Source organism: Cylas formicarius, unplaced genomic scaffold (genome assembly GCF_029955315.1).
Source record: "Cylas formicarius isolate icCylForm1 unplaced genomic scaffold, icCylForm1.1 PGA_scaffold_8__14_contigs__length_24414737, whole genome shotgun sequence".
NCBI lineage: Eukaryota > Metazoa > Arthropoda > Insecta > Coleoptera > Brentidae > Cylas > Cylas formicarius.
Window position 1 is genome coordinate 17,844,465 of NW_026844361.1, and position 26,672 is coordinate 17,871,136.

At 35.4% G+C, this 26,672-nt stretch overlaps 1 protein-coding gene across 1 annotated transcript; it reads left to right on the forward strand.

The window, feature by feature from the left end:
* The first annotated feature begins 630 nt into the window (after window positions 1-630).
* On the forward strand, window positions 631-26,458 carry LOC132706132 (guanine nucleotide-binding protein subunit beta-1). Its single transcript, XM_060677276.1, has 7 exons — window positions 631-922; window positions 2,163-2,244; window positions 18,509-18,842; window positions 18,906-19,118; window positions 23,287-23,449; window positions 23,510-23,658; window positions 25,882-26,458. Exons 2-7 carry the CDS (start codon window positions 2,188-2,190, stop codon window positions 25,986-25,988), a joined length of 1,023 nt encoding a protein of 340 aa, XP_060533259.1. The 5' UTR covers window positions 631-922; window positions 2,163-2,187; the 3' UTR covers window positions 25,989-26,458.
* Window positions 26,459-26,672: the final 214 nt, after the last annotated feature.

Sequence of the window (26,672 nt, forward strand, 5' to 3'; positions counted from 1 at the left end):
GCTGCTAAGTAATTAAGTGGTTTTATTTTTACAAGATCGATTATATTGGATATATTCTTTCGTTCGATGCTACCGTTCGTGGCACGGAAAAAAAATAAAAGTTATTTACAACGAATGCATTTTTATTGAAATTGCGGCGCATGTTAAGAAGAACGAATAAACAAAACTTTTGATCCACTTAACTGATAGTTTTACATACCATATTTTGCAAATCGATGTCTTCGACTTCTGGTACTTATTTACACCCGGTAGTTTTCACAATCACAATCAAACAATGAACTCCCACAGCGAGAAATAGATTGTGCTCTCTGGGGATTCCCAAAAACACAATAGTAATAACGACACTTGGCTTTCCGACCACTCGGTGTTGCGAACACTAGACAGTTATATTTTTTGTTTTATGCACTTTTTTTTATGAGCAAACGATTTTCGTTTGAAGCTAGGAAAAGATTTTTCTGAAAATGAAAATTCTCCATTACGATCATAGTTGAGAAATACTGCGTCATCTATGGGACACGTTCGTAAACACGGCATCTAGCGATCTATTGTCGGTAAGGATGTTGTCATGCTTGTGTTAGTGGTCGATAGATGTAGACTGACCAAAATGGCGTCACTGACGTCACAGTTGCCTAGTCCATAATCGTTACGGAAAGGAGAGGCACCGGGGCTAACCGCCGCACCCAGCGAGTAAAATTGTGATAGTGCGAAAAAAAATCGAGAAAAACAATTTTTCGGCGTGGGAAATCGGTGCCAGTCGAGTGCAAGTTTCCTTATGAGCCGGTACGTCTAAAACTATACATGAATAGAACTGTTTGCCTCGAAAAACTGCATGTATTTAAACCCATGTATTCGTGATTCAGTTGGAACTGTTGGATAGTGTTTAGGAAATTCGGAGATTGCCCCGTTGAGAAGTAGGAAAAAGGTAAGCATAAAGTATGATTGTGTATTCGGCCGGTATGTGCGTTTTCGGGTAAATTAATAAATTCGCCGGGTAGGTTGTGGAAACGCTAGAAAATCGAAGCGCCGATTCCTAGCAGGTGTACTTCACTGTCATGGCGCCTTTGGTGCTGTCAATTTATTTTATTCTTTTCGGAAATCGCGCACGGTTCTGGCCCTTGCTCGCCAAATATACGAGTGGATTAATGCAAAGCACAAAATTTACTTTAAACGTGAGGTGGTGTGGGGGCCATGACCTATTGCAATGTTTATATATTTGTTGTTCCATGTAGGTGTGTCTCAAAAAGAAAATCTCAATTTATCTCCCCACACTAGCACGTCCGATTTAAATGTCTACTTTATTTTTCACATCCTTACGGATAGAATTGTTGTATCTAATGATTGAAATATTGTTTTTAATTATTTACTGATTTCGAGGTGTCTTATTTTCAATTGATTACTAATCTTGACAGTATCTGATTCGAGTAACGATTCTGCCGAAAAAAAAAAATTATTTATAATCCCGATATTTTTTCGTTTTTTCTTATGATAACATCATCGTTTATAAAATAATCGGTTAAAAGGCAGCGAGTTGAATCTTCGCAATATATAATCAATCAAAACTTTCGTTACATATCGAGCTTTATATAGAATAAGATTATAGCCGATTCGGTGGTCGTCATATTTTCGTCGAACAAAAAATAAGAACGCAGTCGAAGCGAAAAATATTTGCGCACCTTGAAAACCGAAAAATATAATTTTAGAATTCATTAGCTTTGATTGATTTGTACCGAAAATAAAATAAATGGCTTGGGAATTGAAAATAAGGAATTACCAAGTTGGTAAACATCGTACCCGTGCTGGAACGTGCCGTTTCCTCGGTCATGGTTTGGTTGACTTTTTTGTGATCGTAAACAGCTTGAAAAAAAATCCCATCGAAACAAACGGCCGGTATAGGCAAAGAAGGTCTAAATATTTAATATTCTCGAATTTCGACTTTGTTAGGTTTTCACTAAGGAAAATCCGCCGCGATTAACTAACAAAACTGCAGTCTAGATTGCGCTCCCTAGCGCTACAGGTACGCCGTAGGTCGTAATAATTTTCTAATCAGAAAGAAAGTATATTTAAAGTTGGAATTTTACGGGGAAGGTTTCGACAAATAAAAAAATAAAGGTTATTACAATGGGGTGAATTATTAGACTTTTGAAAATTGTTGAATTTTGCAGGTGTGCGTAAAGTGTGGTAACCAGCATGAACGAACTGGACACTTTGAGACAGGAAGCTGAAACCCTCAAGAATGCCATCAGGGTGAGTTTTTTTCATTTCTTAAAATGTAAAGGTGTGTCGTGCCCAGGGAATGTAATAATAAATTTGATAAGAGTGTAGTTCTTTCGACGTTTACTTGGACATTTGAAAAATAAAAGCGACGAACTTAAAAATAACTTTTATTAGATTAGCAAGTTGCTTGCTTCTATTTGTACGTAATGTGATGTGTGGCTGGAAATATAGAAAAATGTGGATCATTAAAAATATTATACATTACTGCATTATTAAAAATTAATTTTGTGCTGACTTAATTAGGTCAAAGTCTTAAAAATTAAATTCACGAAAAGCTTATTTATTTAAATCACCAAACCCTGTTGCAGGATCCTATAAGATTCCTTAGTTGATATTAATCCGAGGGGCAAATCACCATCGCACAGTCTTTTACCATATTTCATGCAACCGTAACTCGTAATTAAAAAGAAACACCTAAAAATAAGCAGAAAAACTATTTTTTTTCTCTCTCGCCAACTTTAATTATTTTGTTTTATCTGAAATGCCATATTAACAGGTTTAATTATAATTAAAAAATGATTAAAGAAGAGTGTTCTTCTTTTACTAATAAAAATGTGACAAATGAAACAACTGACCCATAAAGTTCGTTTAATTTTATAACACTTATTGCTTATTTAGCGCTCTTGTAGTTACCAACTGTTATTGTCAAAATACAAGTAACGTAAAAATAGTTATTTAAGTACATATTGGATTTTTAAAGTATTTTTTTATTATTCAAAGATAATTTTTAATGTCGAGTGCTCAAGACTAACAAAATTTCACTGATTTCGCAAATAACAACGATTTCAGTCCAAGTAAAACCGGGTAATAAAAAAACATTATTTATTCATCATTGTTCTCTCAGATTTCAGTCAGTATCAGTTGTTCCGCCAATTATTATAATGAAAACATCAATAACCAGCAGATATTACCTTAAAACATCATTTTCTGGTTCAAACAGGACTTTTTTCTAGTCGAATTCAGATGAGATTTTAAACCACTTATCGTAGCTGAAATATGATAATTCCGTACCTAATGGCTTTTGACCGTTATCTGAGAGAAATGGAGTAGGAAAATGTACTGTTCCCACCAGAAAGTCATAGTTTTGGTTATGTTTTTGTTCGATAACTGGAGGAAAAACCGATTTTGACGTATTTTTTTAAACAATTCCGCCGCGGACCGTACATAGGTAGTTGCATAAATTGACACGCATATACGCGCTGTCAAGATTATTAGATAATGATTTGTTTGGTTACGTTTGGGTGGCAGGCGATACAATAGGCTTTGTCCTGTCTCGTATCTGGTTTTGAATATCGGGGACGCTTTTGACGCGGTACCGCGAAAACGGGGCGGGGGGGAATTGGCGGACTGGGTGACGAATATTACAACGGGACGTTCATTTGCGGTTCTATATACGTCATTCGTTGCGGAAATTGATAGTGGCAGGCTGCAAAGCCGACAAGAAGATGCCGCGGCCGTCGTCAACCGCCTATCGTTCGACTCGCTTTAGAATATACCCTTTCTCGTCGCACTGACGTATAAATATAGAAAAAAAAATTACGAAGTGCAAACTTTGTATATAAAGTTGGTAACACGGAAATAGTGCCGCCATGCGGGAGTCTGGGGAACTAGATGGGAGGCCGAGTTTTGGGATGTCGATAAAACAAAATTCTGCGATATCAACGTGCGCGGGTTCATTCAAGTATTTAAAAATCTATTTTAAACATAATTTCTGTTTAGAAGTATCCTAATTTGAAGATCATGTTTTATTACCCATCGTATAACACGGAACCACATTAAAATTTATCACTTATTTTTTTTTTATTTAAAAACACAACTTAAAAATATTATCACAAATAAAAAGTGAAGCAAAACTAAAATAAAATAGTAACACACACCTTATGCTTCTGCATTTTCGTTGTACAGTTGAATAGTAATAATTTTCCCCCCGTTTATGCCCATCCTGTTCCTTATATCTGAGTGTACAAACTAACCAAAAGGGCTGAAAAGTCGTTTTACTGTCGGTGAGGAAGCAGTTGCGCACAGTTATTATTGGTGACTGTTTCTCAATTTCTGGCTCGTCCTTTTGTAATGTCCACCACTATTCCATTTAAGTTTCTTATTTCATCCGAAAATATATTTTTTTAAATGGGCATTCAACTTTACTAATGGCAAGAATCCCCTGGTTCCATATAAATGATTAATTGTTTGTAACGTCAGATTCTTTTCTTTATTTTGAGGGTTCAACATATAGGCTATAAAATGATATGGCGGGAGTGCCTGCTTATATCGATCCTGAATTTTTTCTATTTTTGATAAAGGTAATTCTACAACATTCTCGAAGATATATTATAAATATTTCCACATACATTTCCACTCTACAGCATCTGAGATAGTAGCGTTTTTTCTCTGCAAAATATCAATGGCAACTGGTATTGGCTTTAAGTGCATCTTTTTTCTTTGTTTTCTTCACATAGTGTTAATAATATACCACACATAAACGTACATACATCAAACGTACATCTTTAAATAATCAGCGACGCTATTCCATCGCACATCACTTGGAATGACTTGGAATTGTCTCCTGCTTGACTGACGTTTGCTCTAGCTAGATGGTTGTCGCGAAAATACTTACCAATTTGGACGACATATTCTTTGACGTCTGGTACTTGTAAGTATCCGTAGTAAATTCAAAATATGTACAGAGCAGCTATAGGTTATAAATTTTGAGTCCGTCTTTTTCTCCAAACTTTTTCTCAGACTAATGTTGTGAAGTATGAGATTTTCCCAAAGTATCAATAGTTGCGCAAAGGAGCGCTCGTCCATCTTCAGTTGTTATTGTTGCACATGTAAAGTCTGTTCATAGATATAAGAAAGTGACTAACTGATACGAATTAAGGAAAGACCCGGGTAGGAATGAAATATGGCCGAACAGGTCCTAACTTTGCTTAGAATTTAATTATTTGGGGTTTTGTTAGGAAAGATACTAAACAGTATTTATTTAATTATATTTATTTTTAAATCTAAAATAAAATTACAAATTATTTTTAGTACCTACTTAAATGACTTAAAATGATTCACATAATATATCAGTATCGCTATCGCTATCATCGCCTTTTCTAATTATTATTTGTTCTATATTATTTGCAATATGGATATACGATTGTTCTGCTTTTTCTATATGTTTAACAGAATTTGCCCAGCTTTGTGGTTTCTATATTGGAGTTAACACGGGGAAAAACATTGTTACGACGAATGGCAGTTTTCAGTTGGTGCCAAACATGTTCAATGGGATTAAATATACAGTGGTAAGGTGGAAGCCTTAAAACTATATGCCCTAGATTTTTTGCATAATTATCATAGACATATTCCTTTTGTAGGTTCAAGCTTTGTAGAACCTCAATTAATTGCTTTTTGGTATAATCTTCGTGAAAATAAATGTCGTTATTATACATGTAGTTTTGGATTGTTACTTTTGTGTCACATGAGGAAGGGGTTTTAGTCAACTGTCTACTGTGATAACTTGCATTGTCCATTACAATGACGCTATTAGGAGGAATGTTTGGAACTAGTTTGTTTTTAAACCAACTTTCAAATAAATCAGCGGTGATGTCTTCATGGCAATCCAGAGAAGAATCTTCAATATTTTTCGCAGACAGCAACCATCTTTAGAGCCAGCATGGCGTGTTTGTTTTACACGTATCAGTTGAGTCAACCCAAACCTTTTTCGGGGTATCATAAGTGTCGGACCAGATTTGATCCAAGTAAATAATTGGTCTTTGTTGTTCTCTGTAAATCCTATTTTTTTCTAGATATTCCAGTCGCCATTTCCGAATTCTAAAAGTTGCCTTTTGTCAATTTTTTTAAATCTAAAACCCATGGATTGAATACACTTCCATAAGGTAGTTCTGCCACATTTAACACCGGTTTCATCTTTTTCAAGCCTCTTAATTAAGATATCTAATGTAGGCGCACTTTGTTCCTCGTATAACTGGTAAATTTTACGCCGTATTATATCTTGATCACGTTCATCTACACTCGAGAAAATGTCAGCATCGCTTCTTTTTTTCCTCGCCGAAATGGGATTATTCACAATTTTCGTCAATGTAGCCGTTTCTTCTAAATATGCTTGCTTGCTGGCACCACGTTCAATAAGAGTCAAATAAACATTGTTTATAACTTCTTTAGTCTCAATAGAATAGTGTTTTCTACATTTGGATGGGAGCATCTCCTGAGATACACTAGACTCGCACATATTTTGCATAATTCGCACACGCTGTATTACACACGAAATAAGAATGGTTACTAATAAACTTAAACTAAGTAGTATACCAAATCAAAGAATATTAAACACAGGTAGGTATAAACTTATTTCCTATTACGGCCCACAATTTTACCTGAATTTAAATTCCGAAACTTTAGGTAATAATCTTGTTGCATTGTATGTTAATGACCACCCTTGGATAACCCCATTCAAAAGCAATTGGTCACTTTCTTATATCTATGAACAGACCATAACTGGCTCATTGTAGACGTTTGATCACCCGTCAATGGACATATTCACACATTGTCCTGATAGAGAAGCAAAACGTTTTGCCTTTTCCTCCTCATAGATATCGTCATGTAAGAGGCTCATGGTTCGTAAGATGGACAAAACATTCAGTTCAGCACCGTTTTCTTCTGCCCGCTGTATGCATGTACCAATGCAGCGAATAGCTTCCTCATGTTTAATTTTTAGATTTATTCTAATACTTTCCTCGTGCCCCTCTTCACTGCCACTCTCGCTGTACAGCGGTAAGTGGTCATCATCGCTCGTTGATCCTCTGTTTACTTTCAGTAGCAATATTCTGTAGCATATTTCTAATTTACTAGCGGTTTCGGGATCCCAACCACACTTTGACTCATCAAGGTCTGGGTGAAAAAATATTTTGTTCTTCAGGACTTACTTTATCCTATACCCTAGCCAACAGAAATACGCCATCTCTTAAATTCATGTTTTTTAGAGTGCTAGAAATATTAGTTTCTTCAAAAGACAAAACATGAATTAATAAGGTTTAGCTGTAAAACATATTAATGAGCCGGATTGCATTTCGATGCATCGGTTGGATTAACGGCGTGGTATTAGGCGGAAGAAAGCGGAACAAAGCTACGATATTTCCATCATCACTGATCAATTGATCTTCTGTTGCATGACTTCGAGAATTATCATCAGTAAAAGTGCTTTGCCGCTCATATCATTATCTTTCTGGGACGTTTTTACTTGTCGAGCAAAAGATTCGTGATACCATTTGACAAATAAAGCTAAAGTCATCCAAGCTTTATTGGTAGCATGATATTCAACTGGAATGACACAATTCTTAGATGACTTGATTTTTTGATTTACCAATAACTATCATCTTTAGCTTATGCGATCCATCGCCCTTTGCACAAGGAACGAAAGTTATTCTTTCCGCTCAGGTGCCGAATTATCTTTATGATGTACCAAACTACGATCTGGCAACATTTTCCAGAGCAGCGCTGATTCGTCTGCGTTGTAAAACTAATTTGGTTCCACCTGCATCTCCCTAATTTTGTCGGTTAATTTCTGAAGAAAAGGCTTAACAACACTTTGAGGTTACATTTGGTTACCCAACATCTACTTGCGTTAAAGTTGTTATCCCGCCGCTTTTAATAAACCACCCGTATAACTACTCAGCAATTTTCGATACAGCTGAAACAAGACGATAACATTAGTACAGGGGAATTCCCTCACCTAAGAGTTTACAGTTTGTACCCAAAATGTCAAAAAATAAAACAAAAAATTTTTTATTTTCTGTCATTTCAAAACTCTCAAAACAAAATTTACATTACATACCTACTTAAAAATTCATGTTATCTATACAACATGCAAACCTCTTTATTTGCCCAGATTTCTGTTTTATATCCGAAATAGTCGACGTACCAATGCCACATTTTATAGCGAATGTCTTGCCACTAACACCATTTTTTAATTTTTCTAAAATATCATATTTTTCCGCTAGTGTTAAAGTTCTAGATAGTTGCCATGATGATTTTTAACCTCTAAGAAAATCTCTACTCTTCTTTTGCGGCTTTTTAATAATTAGGGGATTCACCTAGACAACACCATAAAAGTTACATGAAATTATCGAAGAACACATGATCCGGACTATGGGATACTTAAGAAATCCGGATTATAGAATACATAATGTAAATAAGTAATATTTAAATTTTGTCCGGATTACTGGAGAATCCGGATTAGTGGAGTTCGGATTAGCGAAGCTGTACTGTATAACCAGGTCTTAATAATAGCATTTTTACTTCGGAGTTTTCTATGCATCAAAAGCTCGAATTAGTAGCAAAAATTGTTTTTGCTATTTGTTTGTCAATCTTTTCTTTTTCAGCTGCTGATTTTTAGTTTGTTTTTTTTTTTTCGTTTGGACCTCTTCTGTGTTTCAACGATGTAGTAGTAAGATCTACAGAACTGTCAGGCGACATCAAGAGTATCAAGAAGAAAATAAAAACGCTACTAATTGTCCTTTAAAAAATTAGTAAAGGGGGTTTATTGGATTTTATTAAATGTTGACTTTTTTTTCAATACGTTGAAAATGGTGTACATTCTTTCCTAAGATGAAGAAATTATAATATATAAATACGAAACACTTTTTTTATGTGTCGTAAAAAATAAAAATAAGTAAGTATCTAAAAATTATAAACATTAATTAAAATTTTGGCAAGGAAACACAAAAAGGACATAACATTTTTTAAGTAATAAATGCCTTATATGTATTCGTTTCTGGCTGGTTATTGTGACAATCATCATGGCGTACTTTCAGTCTTTGTACTGTCCCTTGAATTTCTTCCTTGCAGATTTTACACATCGCTCTAAACCCAGATTTATTTGGATCGTTGTTTTAATGTAAAACTGCCATATTCTATTTTCTTTTCTTCGAGTTTTCACCTAATGCACTATTTTCCACTAGGTCCACTCCTTCTACAAACCATCGCGACAGAAATTTTCTTGCAAAAAGCTCCTCCTGACGAATACTTGTGTGTACATTGTTCTATATTGTTTATAGCGAGCTTTAGAATATTTTGTAATTGTTACAAAAAATTGAAATAAAAAAATCATGATTTAAAAAACTATTATTTTTGATTTTTTTTTTTAAATACACAACAACAACACTGTCAGTAGGTAAATAAAATCACATTTTTTTAACGATTTTATTTTAGGTTATTTAGATTTTAGAGTTTAGAGTCCAATAAAATACATTGCAAGAAATCCAATTGGCAAAATGGGGACACTAAATGACGTCAATTAAAGCGTTAATATAATTAGAAGAACAAAATGATATCAGGTAAAACGAGCATAACATTCAAACATTCAGCTCTAATTCTATAAATTAAATTCACTAAAATATGACGAACAAAAAAAATATTTGTTTCTAATTTTCTAAATTGACACCTTTATTGTACAATTGTGTGCTCATATTACATTAGATGTTTTAAAGTAATAACTTGCAATAAGATTGGAAGAAATTGGTGATGTCAGTAAACGAGGCAAATGCTTTGATATCTATGTCTGTGGGGTCCGAAAAAAAGCGAAACGAACCATCTTCCTGTATTGCTTTTTATACATATAATCCTAAACCTATCTATCCAAGGTGTAAGGTTGAGTAATGTTTACAAGTCGTATACAAATTTCCTTCGTTTTTTCTTATCTAGTGCCATTTTAGCTGCTTCCATTATGACCAATCCTCTTTCTCTTAGTATATTCGCCATGATTTCATGTTAGTTGGAGTCTTCCCTGCTGCTCTATCTAAAGTGCTAGAAAAAGTTGTTGAGAAGCAGCTTCGGGATTTTATTGCAATATTCTACCCCCAACGCAATCGGGCACATTATGGTACAAATAATGGGTGTCTTTTTTCGATGTATAGAACTTAAAGTTGGCATTACTGTTCAAGATGGCGACCGATTTAACAGCTGTCAAGTGATTTATTCTCAATTTGGTTTGGCAATTCATCATGAATAGACTCACCCCTGAACAACGCTTGCAAATAGTGCAATTTTATTTCGAAGATACTGGTTCAGTGCGGAATACATATCGCGCACTACGTCCATTTTATCGTCGACAAAATCGTCCATCAGAGCAGTTAATTCGATTAACCATGGAACGTTTTCGCCCACGTTTACTCTTATTGATAACTCGCATCCCCAGAGACGCTGTACGGCGCGTACAGAAGAAGCTATTGCTGCTGTAGAGCGTAGCATTGAGGAAGACCCGAATGAGTCCATCCGTCATCGAGCACAGGAATTGGATCTGTGTCCCTCCACTTTATGGAAGATTTTGCGGAAGGATCTTGGTTTACGTGCTTACAAAGTCCAACTCGTGCAAGAATTAAAGCCAAACGATCATCAAGTAAGGCGTAGATTCGTCGAATGGGCCCAAAACGAGATTGCCGTTGTTCCCGATTTTGATAAGCGAATTTTGTTTAGCGATGAAGCGCACTTCTGGTTGAATGGCTACGTCAACAAACACAACTGCCGCATTTGGAGCGAAGCTAATCCTCAAGTGTATGTCGAAACACCGTTACATCCTGTAAAAACTGACTGTTTGGTGCGCTTTATGGGCTGATGGAATCAATGGTCCGTATTTCTCCAAAAACGATGATGGCCAGAACGTTACAGTCAGTGGTGATCGGTATAGAGCTATGATTACTAACTCTTTCATTCCTGAATTGAATAACCATGATGTCCAAGACGGCGTAACATGTCACACAGCTCGTGCCACAATCGGTTTATTGAACGACACATTTGGTGACCGCCTAATTTCACGTTTTGGACCTGTGAATTGGCCTCCAAGATCTTGTGATTTAACACCGCTGACTACTTTCTGTGGGGCTATGTAAAGTAATTTGGAAGACAACATTCGCCGTGTTATTGCCGATATACGGCCACAAATGTTGGAAAAAGTCATCGAAAATCATATCTAAAATATAATGCCACAAGATTATCTTTCGGATAAATAAAATTCATGTCAACCGAATAATCCATCGTTGTTTTATTGCAACTTAAAGTTCTATACATCGAAAAAAATCACCCCTTACGTCTCTTTTAAAAGTTTGTGATGTTATGTTTCGGGCAAATGATGTAGTTCTGAATACCTGCTTAACATTTCTTGATTTTAGCAAGGCGTTTGACACCCTGGACCACCGCCTGCTCTTTGCTAAACTGAAATACTTTGGTGTCGGGGTTGGTGTGTTGCAGTTTTTCGAAAGTCACTTTTCTGATCGGTGTTAAAGAGTATCCTTCAATAACAATAATCTGGGTTTGCATTTGGATAATAATCTGCATTTGGAGGTCACGTAGCTTCATTGATCCCGAAATCGATAAAGATATTCTAGACACAACAATTAAGTTAAAACTTACCGATTCCTTAATTATCTCCTCAATTTCATACTTTATGGTAGTTTACTGGCCTGCCCTATTTCAACAGGACAATGTTAGTCTTCAGCGTTTTCAGAATGCCTGCCTCAAATTCTCATACAACATTCTTAAATTTGATCACATATCTACTAGCCTAGAGGATTTTCGTTGGCTAATATTAGACGAACGTTTCAAATCGCAGTTTTTAGTCTTAATTAAAAAAGTAATATCTCTCCAACGTCCGATTTTTTTTTGTTAGAAAATTACTCGTGGATCAAATATTCATTTTGTTAATACTCGCCACAGGGGGCTGTTTACCGTTCCCAAACATACTTCAGCACAGTTCCAGCGCAGTTTCGCTGTCGCTATCAAAGCTTGCAAAAAACTCCTTCTCCTCTAGCAGTGTTAAAATTATTAAAAATGAAAATGAAGGAGATTCACGCTGGCTCAGAAGACGTATTTGCCCCCTGCTTGCTGTTGTCTGGATACAAGCGCCGAACTTTTTGAAAAATGTTTTTAAAACAATATTTTAAGTAATATTCCCAATAAGAGTGTTATTGTCATGGATAACGCATGCTACCACAGCTACGCAAAGTACCAACCTCATCAATTCCAAAAACTGAAATCCAGGAATATTTGTTAGAAAGTGACATTTGATAAAAAATGTAATTAATAACATACCAATTGAGAGGTAGAAAAATTCACTACAGGACATAACAATGACGACTGTGATAGTGAAACAGAATAAGATTTAGGCATTTAGAATAAAAATGTAATTCTATTCTTAGCTATGTGTAATTTAATAATATTATTTTCTTCTCTTATTCTCGTTCCTTCTACTAACGGAGGTTGGATATTATCATATCATTCTCTTAAGTTTTTGAGCCAAGAGGTTCTTCTTGACTCCTTCTGCCCTTGAGACTAAAGTATTCCAATTTTCTTGTTTGTGACCCATAAATTAATGTTTGAAAATCGTAGTATCGAAGCATTCTTATTCTTAATCCGAAATTTATATCTCTGCTGCAAAGGAACATTTTGATGTTACAAATGCACTTCTGGCTAAGACTAAGACCGCTCCATTGTTTCGTGTAGCCATGTTCCTAAGTATTTGTATTTCCTTCTTTGTAATAATCATGTCTTTAGTTTTCTTAAGGATCATGTTTAGTCCATATCTTTCACATGTATCATTTAGCCTCTTCCGCAGAGTTTGCAGATCTTCCAACTTGTCTGTAACTAAAATATTGTCGTCCGCATCACGTAAGTTGTTTAAAATCAGTCCGTTTATGGTAACACCCTCCTTTCGTTCATCCATAACTTATAAGATTATACCCATCTAAATAAACAAAAAATTATATTATTAACAAAACCTTTGAGAGTCCGTCCTTAATATTCTGTCCTTTCCCCCATTTTGTCCCAGTGGTGGGTTAATGCAGCACCTATTCTATGATTTTTTGTCGCATCCAGGAAATATTTTTGCACATCCATTCAGAAATTTTATTATTATCACTACTAAAGGACATAAAACCGTAGAAATCGCTAATCTATGTGTAAAGGAGAGATCTTATATATGACTTCAAAAGTTAACAAAAGCGGTACATAAATTTGTATAACATTGTCAAGTAAATCCAAAATAGTAAAAATAATATATTGTGCAACAAGTGCGGTAAACGGCATTTGACTCACGAGTTTATTTGACACGAGCGGAGCGAGTTTTTAATAAACGAGTGCATACTATACTTTTTCTACGACTGTTAGTTTTTGGGTACATTTTCGCAAAACAACACAAAGACATTCATTTACTGATGAAAACATCTGATCACTCCCAAATCCGTGCGGTGAAATCCCGGAAATGTCCGAAATGCTCGGATTCGTGGGAAACGAAACTGACGTGGTAAAGTGACGCTTCCCGCACTCTAGATCGGTGGGTAATTAGGTATATGTCTATAGCGTGTAGATTACATCGCAGAAAATTCATTGGAAATACTATATTGATTATGCTTTATTTTTTGAAAATACTGGTGCGTGAATACACCACTGGTTTTATCTGTGAAACAAAACTTTGTTATTGCAAGTCTAGACAAGTCAGTGCATGTAGAATAAACATCCAACAATTAGCGTGTTCTTTAGTATTTAATAGTATTAGTTTGTGCCTTGCGCAGTGAACGTGACAGTTACAGTACAATATGGCATTTCCGAGGTATTTCACTCAAAAGGAATTAGAGGCGGCTATGGAGGAGATCGTGATTGATGAGGACAATAACAATGAAAGTCGTAAGTATTATTTGGATTTACGTATACTTATGTATTGTAGCATTCCCTTCATTGTAAATTTATGCTAAAAATAACGAAGAAGATATGAAGGATAAAATAAATCTACAAGAGTTTGAGGAACCAACTAATATAGTTGGAACTTTCGAGTTCCATACACCTACAACAGTCCTGTAGTTCATCAATTACTGAACCTGAATGGGACTCATCAGATGATGAAACCCTGGAATTCAAAAGAAGACGTATGCTTTCTGCAAACGACAGGCTTCCTTCTACTGTCAAATGGAAGAAAGGTCAGATTGAGTACACACACACACACACCTACATCCGGAAAAACTACGCTTGATGACGAAATGATTGATTTGATTTTAAATCTTACATTGCTTTGCTACTTTTAAAAACTGATAAAACAATTACTCAAAGAAATCTTGCACCTGCCATAGATGAAGTGCGTTATGATAATTAAGGTCACCTCATGATTGTTCATGCTAATAAAGCCCGAAGGAGATGTAGAATCCGCCACAACCACCCAATTTACGTTTGTAACAAGTGTAATGTGCATTTACATACTTTGTGCTTTGTAAAATATCACCAAAAATAAAACCGGGTGTTACTAATATTATGCGTTTTTTGGTATCAAATCAGGTTCTATTTGGAAAACAATCTACTTTTAGTTGTTTTCTGTCGAATTTGAACTTTCTTTTGTATATTTATGTATAAATTGTATGGTATATCTTATGTGCCCAAGACATTTAATATTTTTTCCCAGTAAGTGCAACAAAATAAATAGTTTCAGAGCAAAAAAGTATTTTTTTATTCTTTTTTATGCTTGGGATAATATGGGTTAATACCTACCGGACCCGAGTTTCATTGCCGTCGGCAGGTAACTTCCATAATGGCAGGCAAACGCGAGCGCGATGAAGACACCATGAAATTTCAAATTTAGGGAGATGCTTTCAGAACTCCTGAGCCTAAACCTGGTTCCCCTAATGAGATCCATCGCGGGAACGACTACGACAATCGGAATTAGAGTTTCACTTTTCTTTCCTTTTTTGTTTCGTAACTAAAATTAGTTTTGGTCATATTGTGCAGTATTAAAAACGTTTGGTCTCTTTTTCCGTTTTTCGATTTTCGAAAAAACGAACTTCTTGTGGCCATTGCTAATATGATTTTTCCCCCTAAAAATGCTTATTCAATAAAACACATATTATTAATTTGATTTATAGAACAGGTATGCAATTAATGTTGCTTTATTTTAGATTTATTCATTGTCACCAGTGATTTTCGCTGTTTAAAGAGGTTTATAAATTGTAATCGTATTTATGAAAGTTTTGCGATATTAATAATTTCTTAACAATAAACTCTTTCGTCGCATTTAATTCATTTTTTAATACGGGAAAAGACAAGAAACAAGCCCCACCCCCTTCAATCCGTTGAGAAAAAACAACTGGCTGAAACGTTTCAATGGGAACGTTGCGGAAAAACTCGCGCCGATAGCAGACGCGGCAACAGCGCCGCCGCCGTGAATTAATTAAAGAAATTTTTATGAGTAATAAATTTAGAAAATCGATCCGCGCCCGGCGAATAAACATAATGCACGGCACGCAGGCACATACGTGCACGACGTCGCTGAAGCCGATAGATGCGATATATTTCGCGGAAAAAAAAGAAGGCAAATACGCACCCGCGACCTGATAAACCGGAGAGGATCGTTCCGGGAAGTCCGCCGCGAAGTGGGCCACGAAAACAGAGCGCGCGGAAGAAAACAAACTGTCGGATTTGTTTGCGGGACGGTTAAATGCCAGGCGATGACGTAACCGACGGTCCGTTCGCAAATACCCGTGATTAATTAAAGGATCCTTCTGAAATGTTTTCGATTTTTGAGTATACGGGGTGTCCGTCGGCGCATGCTCACTTTTCGTTGTCATTGCGGGATATATCATCATTATTATACTATAGAACGATTGATGGGTGGGGGAGGCGGCTCAATACTGTCTCAGTTGGCTTTGTTTAGTATTTTAAACACCCTGTTTCGTAATGAGATGGAATATTATAACTTTTCACGTAATGTCCAGATTTTATTTGGTTGCACTTTTTATATGCTCTCCAAAAATGTGTATAAATGTGTGTATTACGACATTTTAAAAAATATACCTGTTTTCTATTGTAATTTTATTCCAGTTTCCATGTTATTATTATTTTATTTAAAAAATGCGAAAAGAACAAAAAAGAGTAAACTTAAACAAACATTTTTCGCATAATTTATTGATTTTAAAAAATAAATTTGATTCCCTAAGATTCTACAATATATTTGTAAAAAAAGCATTGCGAATTATTAGTTCAGTCATGTTGCTTTCTGATTAACCCAGCACGTTTATGGCCCACTCTTTAATTTGTTTTTTTTTTTTTTAACAATTCGTACATTAACCAAGGAAAAGTGTTTTTCTTTTTTGTATTTTTTTAAATAATAATAATAACAATAATATCGGTTATTGAAATAAAATTAAGATAGAATAAAAGTATATTTTCGAAAATGCCAAAATATATGTTTGTTTAATCTATCAATTATCAAACTTTACTTGAGCTTTTGAGACGTATATTAGAAATTCAATAAAAAATATCGGTAAACAGCTTTTATATCAAGGCACTTTTAAATTGTTCGCAACTTCCTGGACATATTTGTTATACGTATGATATATCGTATACTATATTTTCAATTTTATGTTAAAAGTGTCGTTTGCAGGTCTGAACACGATTTCTCCGACTAAAATCCTTTGTCTTACATTTGGGGTTTCCTAATAGTGGTCTGTTTTGATATTATAAAAACAAATAAATACGGGGTGAAAAAACATTAAAAAATTTAACGTTAAAAATGAAAAGTGTTTTTCTTCAGCCTGTATATCAAGGCACTTTTAAATTGTTCGCAACTTCCTGGGCATATTTGTTATACATCTGATATATCTATACTATATTTTCAATTTTATGTAAAAAGTGACACTATTTCTCCGACTAAAATCCTTTATCTTATATTTGGGGTTTCCTAATAGTGGTCTGTTTTGATATTTTAAAAACAAATAAATACGGGATGAAAAATCATTAAAAAATTTGATCTTGAAAAGGGGTGACTTTGTATCAGGTCGTCTATTGTAACAATGCTACCACGGAGTACTCAATGGTTTTCTGTAATTCACCGCTTTCTCATAAATAAATACAACTTTCTTGATTTATATGGTAATGGTGGTCAAAAAAAAAACTTACATCGAACCCTTTTTAATCACGGTTATTGCAATCTGTCACCAACAATGGGCCTTTTTTTATATAAGTACGCTTGTTGACGGCATTTTTATTACTTAATTAATATCTAGCCAAAATCGCAGTAGTAACCGACTTGTGTACTATTATTATGTTATCAATACCTATTTTGAATAGACTGGAGGAGATTGGAGCCGGAAGTATTTAAGCTTGGTTTCTAAAAGAAAATTTATTCAGCTATTCACTAATTTGCGGTTTTTCTGTTAATTTTTTTCAAATAAACTTCCACGTACTCTTGTAATACTATTTACAAATCTTCTGAATGCCTCCTGCGTAGTAAATCAAACTCGCTGACGTTTCGCCAATCATGCTCCCGGCTTCTTCAGAGCTAAACCGAAACCGCGAAACATCAACAAGTTTGATTTATAAATGATCGACGCGGGAGAAATCCCGAAGATTTGTAAATAGTATCAGATCCCCTTGTTCAGGGCTAACCTATTTTCTTATATGCATCAAACATGTTATTCTACATGTCTAGTTTCTCCAGGTTTTTCTTGAAATTTTTTCCCGTTTTTTTTGCCGTTAACAGAATCAATGGACATATGGTTCCTTCGTTAAGACGCCAGATTTGTTTTAGCTGGATAGTCACTTCTTCATATTCTCGAACTTTCTCAGCTTCCGTAGATCTCAAATTGTGGGTCAACTTATGGCAATATCCATGATTATTATTATTATTATTGTTCCGTCCAATCGGAATTGTTTTTTTTTTTTTCTCTTTAGTTTTTGATAATCGGGAATTTTTGCGTCTAGCAAATTGAAATTGGTTTTCTCAGTGGGCATCAAAAAACTCGTATGTAACTCCGGGGTCGTGATCGGGACTAGTGCGACTCAGAGAGCATTTTCCGCGTGCCAGATTTAAAATCTCGAGTGCCATAAAATATTGCCAAATTGTTCCAGTCAACAACCAGAGCTGCTTCAATGTAGGTTACATCAATATATCATTTTTTAAATCTCCGCGTTCTTTGTGGCTTCAATTTTACGAAAATTTATATTCCATTGCGCTTTCTCGTACAATTATTATTTTATTGTTATTGTTATTATTATTATTAGAGTTTATAGTAATTACTAGGTATCTTGGAACCGTATTCTTCGTTGTAATTCTATTAAAAAGGATATATTAAAACCGTACACGTTATTTCAAATATCATCATTATAATAATGGAGAGTGTGAAAAATTTTCCGATATTGGTTTGGTGGAAACTCTCAAACAAAACGTTATGATGGCTTAGAGGTGACTCCGTCTTTGTTTTAGGACGCGCGCAAGGCGGCATGCGATACGAGCCTCGTGCAGGCGACCGCGAGCCTCGAGCCGATCGGCCGCGTGCAGATGCGCACCAGGCGCACTCTCCGCGGTCACCTCGCCAAAATCTACGCGATGCACTGGGGCTCGGACAGTCGGAACCTCGTGTCCGCCAGTCAGGACGGCAAGCTCATCGTCTGGGACAGTCATACCACCAACAAGGTTCACGCTATTCCCCTCAGATCGTCGTGGGTGATGACCTGCGCGTACGCACCTTCCGGCTCGTACGTCGCCTGCGGCGGCTTAGATAATATTTGCTCTATATATAGCCTAAAAACGAGGGAAGGTAAGCGAATCGGGGCCACGCCCGTTCCGAAGTAATCACTCTTTCCGCCCTTCCCGTTTGCAGGTAACGTCCGGGTGAGCAGAGAACTGCCCGGCCACACGGGTTACCTCTCTTGTTGCCGCTTCCTGGACGATAACCAAATAGTGACCAGTTCGGGCGACATGTCGTGCGCCCTGTGGGACATCGAGACGGGTCAGCAGGTGACCAGTTTCCTCGGGCACACCGGCGACGTCATGTCGCTCTCGTTAGCGCCGGACATGCGCACATTCGTGTCGGGTACGTGCGACGGGCCACGCCCTCAACTCCGCCTCTCTACAAGTTTCAAATTAATTAAAAGCTTAACTAATTCTACCCCGTATGGTTTTTGAACTTTTGGAGTTTTTCTTTTTCACAGTTGGATAAAATATTTTTAAAAAAGTTAAATCAAACTGAACTTGTTTCCTGTGGTTAAAAAGTCGACAATAAAGGCTGCGACGTCACGATGTTACGGGAACGAGGTTAAATCCAGTCGGTCAAAAAAGTCTCCGTACACATAGTATTTTTCCAGTTTTCTTTCAAGTAAATATCGGCAATGCCATTATGAGTAATAAAAATAAAATAAAAATCATTTGAGACACTTTAAAGAATAAGGCAGTTCTAGAAGCAAGAAACTATGTCAAATAAATAATATAAAAAGTTTCTTAAAGTCTAATATTTTGTACAATTGCCATCTGGCGATATGTTTCCCACTCTTCCCTTATCCTGTTTTTGAGGTCTTCTTTACTCGTATTTTCATGTTTGTTCACTCGTCGCTTTAACTCTTCCCACAGGTGCTCTATGGGAGATTGTGGTGGTGTCTAAAGTTGTTGGCGGACACAATGGAACATCAAGCGTAGCAGAGTGTTTAGGATCGTTATCCTGTTGGAAACAAGTTTTTCAACGCTTTGGTTTAAATTATTCTTTAGGATGTTCAAATAGCCATGTCGGTCCATCATTCAGTCAATAAAAGCTACATTGCCTGTCCCATTAGCTGACATGCACTCCTCACAATAAAACATTACCTCCACAATGCTTCACCGTAGGACAGATATGTTCGATTTTCCATCTTTATCCAAAAACTCCCTGGTTTGTTTTATTTGCTTTTTTTTTTCGAAATTAATGGTTTCCTTCTGGCAACGCGCCCGTTATCATCTGCTCCATGCAAGCGGTTTCTAATCGTTTGAGGGCTAACATTTTTTGAGAACTCTTTCCTGATTTCCCGTGGAGTTAACTTCCTGGGACGACCAGAGCGTGGCCGCACTTTATAAGATCGGGTGGATTTGTATTGATTTATTGCATACGCATACTGTACAGTTGAATGTGATTTTTAAATTATTTTACCAATACCTCTAAAGGATTTTTTCTCTTTCCATCTATCTATTATGATTTTTCGAAGCGCAATTGGAATTTCGCAATTTTTAGCTCTCATTTTGCTTTTACTTCAAAACCACTGACTTAAAAGTGGCGTCAAAAATAAACAAGTATAACTCATTTGTTTAAGCTAAAATTAGTTCAAGCGTACTTGATAAAATATTCATAATTAACGGTTCTGAATAGTGATTTATCAAAGTGTATGGAGACTTATTTGACATAGTTTCTTGCTTCTAAAACTGTCTTATTTTTTATTTATTAAATAAATTGTCTCAAATGGTTTTTATTTTATTTTTATTACTCTTAATCAGATTGTAGATATTTATATGTAAGTGAAAGAAGAAACTAAAAGAAAACTGAAAAATGCTATGTGTACCGGCGGTATAAAGACCTCAGCGAATATTTATTGCATAGGGCCCACAGATAAAAAAGTTTAGGTTATTTAATACTTCCCAGTTGCTGACATTTAGTACATCGTGGCGCCACCAGGCGTTTCCTTGGCACGTCAAATTTAGATGAACTTTCCAAACTAACCAACTTTTATTCTACGGGATGACTAAGGAGGTTGAGGTCAATATTGCAAAACTAGGCCGCCAGTTTAGGTGTTTCGTTACTAATGTGGTCAATATACTTGTATTTAACATTAAATATTGGGCAAAGACCGGATAACATCCTTAGACATCCGTTTCATCGATAACCCTTACATTTTAGACCCTGAACCTTTCCAAATAACCAACAAGTGTAATGCTGCTTAAAGAACCGGGCTACAAAAGAAGTGAATAATTTATTTATGCAAAAAATAAGGTTAGGCACCAGACGACCAATTATAGAGCAACACGAATTACAAAAAGAAGAAGAAGAAGTTGGATAGAAGTACGCAAAAAAAATCTATAGTCGACTAGGTTATTTCATGTAGTTATTAGATAATAGAGTTACCCTACTACGATAAAAATTGAAGCGGTGGCACTTTCCGCGCGTGGCCTCTACATTTCACCTACAATTGTCGCCATTTTCTTTTAGCACAGCGATTTCGACACACTCGACTCGTTTTTTTTTTTCGAAATTTGAACGAGTTCTAGGTGTATTTTCAAAAAAATACTGCCGTAAAAATGCCGCATACAAACTTATTGACCATCTGCAAGATCATTAGTTAACAACGAAATTTTATATATCGCGCATACATACAAAGAAAATATTAAAGCACTCCACGTCGGTGATTGAAAGCGATAATAGCGTAAATTTTTATTGTAATATGAGTGAAATTGTCTTTGTCAATAAAACGATTTAAAAGTTTGTTAAAATAGTATTTATTAAATGAAAGAATCTAAGAACAAAAAATGATCATAAGTAATTTTATGTCTTTGTAAGTTTCTGTGATAATATTGTTCTTAGCTTTAATTTTTTTTAAATTTCAATTTTAAAAATTTCAATTGACCAAAATTGACCAATACAACATAATAAAGTGGTTCAGTGGTTCTCTGAACAAATCCCAAATTATGCAATGCTTTCCCAATAATATTTTCTATGTGGGAGTCCAAAAGTTTAACACATATAATCTACTAGACATATAGAGGCCCAGCCTATGCTGACGTGCACACGCTCGAGATTTACAATTCCGTTTTTAACCAATGGCAGTTCTAATGACAAATTCTGACGTAGGACCCATAAGACCTTGCGGCTTTCAACAAACAATATGGCCGTTGACAGATCGTTGATATTTGAATGCCACATTTTTACGGCAGTATTACCTTAAAATATGTCGAAATCGTATTAAATATTCAGACAAAAAAGGAGTTAAGGTGTGAGAAAGCAGTACAGAATTCATGTCGGCGTCAGTATAATTCTGTAATTAATTTTACGTTTTTGTTCTTCAAACCTTGTTGATAGGATGCAATTTCTACATGTATTTTTTTATGTAAGCTATTTTTTTTTGTAAACCAGAGTAAAGCGTGTTTTCATAAACTCGTAGGTTTAACTTCCGTTAAAATAACTTTGAGGTGCTAGATATCGCACATGAAACATCCAAATAAAAAAATGTTCAAGAAGCACTTCCTGTATGCTTGTTCTAGTAAAAATTAAACTTAATAGCTTAACATCCTTCCTGCAGCTATTTTTAAGTGTACCTAAAAATGTAGGGAATTCTGTTTAGTCCATTAACCTGTAAATGTTTGTGAAGTCATAGGCATCACTGTTTCTCTGAGATCCTATTAGGTCCTCATATTTGCTGTTATTTCGTGTTGAAAGCACAAATTATACAAGTTTCTGAGGACGGTACGGAAATATGGACCTAGAAAAGATAATAGCCACCTTAGGCGCATCAATTTTTACGGTAGTAGGGCCACTATATTATCTTATAGCTATATGCGTTAACACGATGTAATAGTACGTTATTCAAACTTCAATCCATATTCGAATTTCTATTTCTATGAACACTATGTAGCACAGTACTCAGAAAATCTTTTAAAGTCCGCCAGCGATATTACTGTTTACTAAGTTTCACGTCGTCAGCTTACAAATTCGTCATTTAAGAAATATTAATTTGTCAAGCTTTCGAAAACCAAACATTTTCAGCATAGACAACCTTATACACCTTTCTTTTTAATGGTAAATACGATAAAATTATGAAATTTGGGAGATTTCATTTAAAAAAAAAAAGAAAGATTTTTGAAGTTTTCTTAATTTAGCATTTAATCTTACTTTTTCAACACCCTGTATAGTTATCAAAATATTATAAAAATTCTATTGAAGTACTTTCTTTTGTCGACATGGTATTAAACCCAAAATAAAAAAATAAAGATTTCAACTTGAGTAGAATCAAAAAATGTGATAATATACAGGATGTTCTATTTTTTTAAAAAATGAAGTTGTGTTTACCCAGGCAACACTGAGTGCCCCGTATATGCAAAACCAGATGACGTTTGTATTTAAGATTTTTTCGAACATCCTGTATATTCTGAGATAAGGTATGGGGTTACGTTATATTGGCCACCATGTACGTGTTTCCGAACATAACCTAAAAGGCCAGGGTGTGTATAATAAAGTTTGGTTTTCACAGGCGCATGCGACGCCTCAGCCAAGCTCTGGGACATCAGGGAGGGGGTGTGCAAACAGACTTTCCCCGGCCACGAGTCGGACATAAACGCGGTGACATTCTTTCCGAACGGGTTCGCGTTCGCAACGGGTAGCGACGACGCGACCTGTCGCCTGTTCGACATAAGGTACGTGGGTGCGCGTTCGCGACCGCCAGAGGGCGCTTTTAACGTTCCGTCTCGTTCCAGGGCCGATCAGGAGTTGGCGATGTACAGCCACGACAACATCATCTGCGGTATCACGAGCGTAGCGTTCAGCAAATCCGGTCGGCTTTTGTTGGCCGGCTACGACGATTTTAATTGCAACGTGTGGGACTCGATGAAGACGGAAAGGGCGGGTAAGTTGACCCTTTGAATACTTTCGGGTATGGTGTGTCTCGAAGTATATCGTCTTGGCTTTTCGCGGATCCCCCAAAAACTAATTACGACCTTCACCAACCGATAACGTATTCATAGGTACGGGACGAGACAGAGGGGAGTCAGCTATATGGTCACCGGCTGATATCAGTGGCTGTTTGAAATAAACCATTTTACCCTGCTTTTGGAGTATATCACTAATTTCTCTGTTATGTCACTTCGAAATTGCTGCAAACAAATTGTGAAAAAAATATTGAAATGAACGAATATTTAATAAGTAGAGGACTCATTAACAAGACGCTGTAAAAGAAACCCGCCTACTTACAAAAACGCCAGTATCCGTGATAAAAGATATTGTTAATAGTGAATTATTGCATAAAAGAAAAAGATATACACTGGCGGGCAAAAAATTTGAATACAAAATTGGAATTACAAATTTTTTGAGAAAAATCGAATCGTCGATCTGGTAGGTGGAAATTTATCTATCCTACTCCACTGAATTTAACATTTTATCTTAAATCTTATTATTATAAACAAGGCCCAATTAATTTTTATTTGTAACTAAAGAAACGAGTAACAATTAAAAATATTGAGAAAACGTGAAAATTCGTGTATTTTCTCCTTTTGCGTTTATAATTATTATTTATTACATCCTGGTCGACGTTATTCCATTCACTTGGGCACTCCTTGGAGCGGGTGTATATCTTCGCATACGTCGTCCCATCTCATCCCACACATGTTCAATGGGATTCATGTCTAATTCCCGCCCAAAACCATAACCGTACCATCACCAGTACAACCTGGGGCATACGTTTCTCCGGGTCTCCTCCATACTCTCCGACGTCCATCTTACCCAGTGAGACAAAAACCGTACGTTGCTGCATTCATAATCGTTCCAGTCTAAGTGATTTCACACAAAAACTAATATGACTTCTCATTTGAATTTTTTTTTTAATCCCACCGTTAAATAACGCTAAATAGACAAAAAAAACAAGTGGTAATCGGACACAGATTGCTCACTTGTAGATTTAGAAATTAAGATATATAGAGCTGAAAACAATATAATTAACATAGATGAAACCAAATGGTTGTATAGAAACTAAAATTAAATGAAGATTAGGTTTTTTCGAAGTTCATTTTGTATATTCGTCAATTTTTCCTTTCCTAGAATTTGAAAATAAAATCTTAAATAAAGGGTGCCGCACTTAAAAGAATTCAGAACAAAATCTAATTTTTTTTAAACACCCTGTATGGTCTATCTCAAACGGTATGCTAGGCATGAATGGGTTTAAACCGTGTAACTATTAAGATTTCTTTAAGGGCCCAAATTGCTTACAAATATAGGAAATTATTTTTTAACTTGATGACGGTATAGGAAAAACTAAACAAAAATTAGTTTGTTATTTTATTATTATTATATTTAATATATTTATTAAGTGCGTCTACGATAATTTCCGTTAAAAGCCTAGGCCATATACTTTGAAACAGACTATACATTTCAAATACTTGCCCGGAGGTTAACCTGGACATTATCCAGTCATTTTCATTTCACCTTTTTTTCTGTCAGTTTTATGTTCCAAGGGTCCCATTTGAATAAACATTTTTGGTTTGGGTTTTACGTTGCAAAAACGATATATTTGTCGCCCCATTTTCTATCTATTAACATAAAATGAATGCGAAATTTTCTAGTTTTCAGTCGGCTCACTTGTTTTGAGTATTTTTTGATTTTTCGAATGGTTAAATTATGGGTAATAATTTTTTATTATTTTTTTTTTTCTAAATAATTTTCGCTCACAATCAACATTGACTTCACGTCATGGACAAATTTTTCTTATTGGCATTTTTCATTTTATTTTATTTATTTTTCGTTATTTTTTATGTATAAAAAATTATTTTAATGAAAAAAACTTGGAGAGGTCGGATGTAGATGTAGATATTATTTTAAATGATTCTTTGCTTTTTTTCATTTGAATATTTACTTTTTGTTTTTTTTTTTCTGGATTATGTCAGTTTATTAACTACATTTAACAAAACTGTTTTTTAAAATAATTTAATGGTAATAAATCATTTACTCAAGGAAAAATTTGATGATTGCACTAGAAAGAAGAGAAACGTCAATTTAAGTGCAATTAGAGGGCACCTGTGATTTGTCGATTTTTAAAAACACTACTATCCCGTTTCTATTTTTTTTTTGTATTTTTCAGGTATTTTGGCCGGTCACGACAACAGAGTAAGTTGTCTGGGAGTGACAGAGAACGGCATGGCCGTCGGCACCGGCTCGTGGGACAGTTTCTTACGTATTTGGAATTAAGGGCGGAATCCGAGCGGGGATTTAAAAAAAAAACAAAAAAAAACAAAAACCAACAATGCCAAATTTTCGTGTTTCATTCTCACCTGCATCACACGGTAGACACGGAAGCATTTAAGAACTAGATACACTATTTTGCCATATTAGGTATATTATATATTACGCATTTTTTTTAAAGCAACTTAGTGATGTATATTTCGTTTTTTTAAGGATCTTGTGCTTTGGTATATATACATATGTATATACATAGATATATATACTTTTTTTTTGCTTCTCCACTTCTCACTTTCGTTTGTTGATATTTTTAGCTTGTGATGTAATTTTCGTTTCATCTCTTTTTAGTTTTAGGTTTTTTTTTGTGATTTATCCCCTTCGCCTCCCCAACCCTAAAATAATTTTATCCAACGCTCCTACATGTTGTATAGTATTTGTAAGTGTTATTTAATTTAATAAAAAAAAACAAACATTCAGTATTTCGTTTTTTTTTTTTCTATGTGATGTAGGTGAGAAAACCGCGGGCAAAAAAGAATCCAACCCCCTCCGGTCAGTAAATTTCGTTTCGTCATAGTACAAAAACAAAATACATCTAAAAGTTGACCAAATAGAGAAAAGCGAGTCGCGTAATTTTCCGCTAGTGTTCCTTATTGTTTTTCTAACGTTTTTTCCGGGAAATGTCTCGCGGAGCGA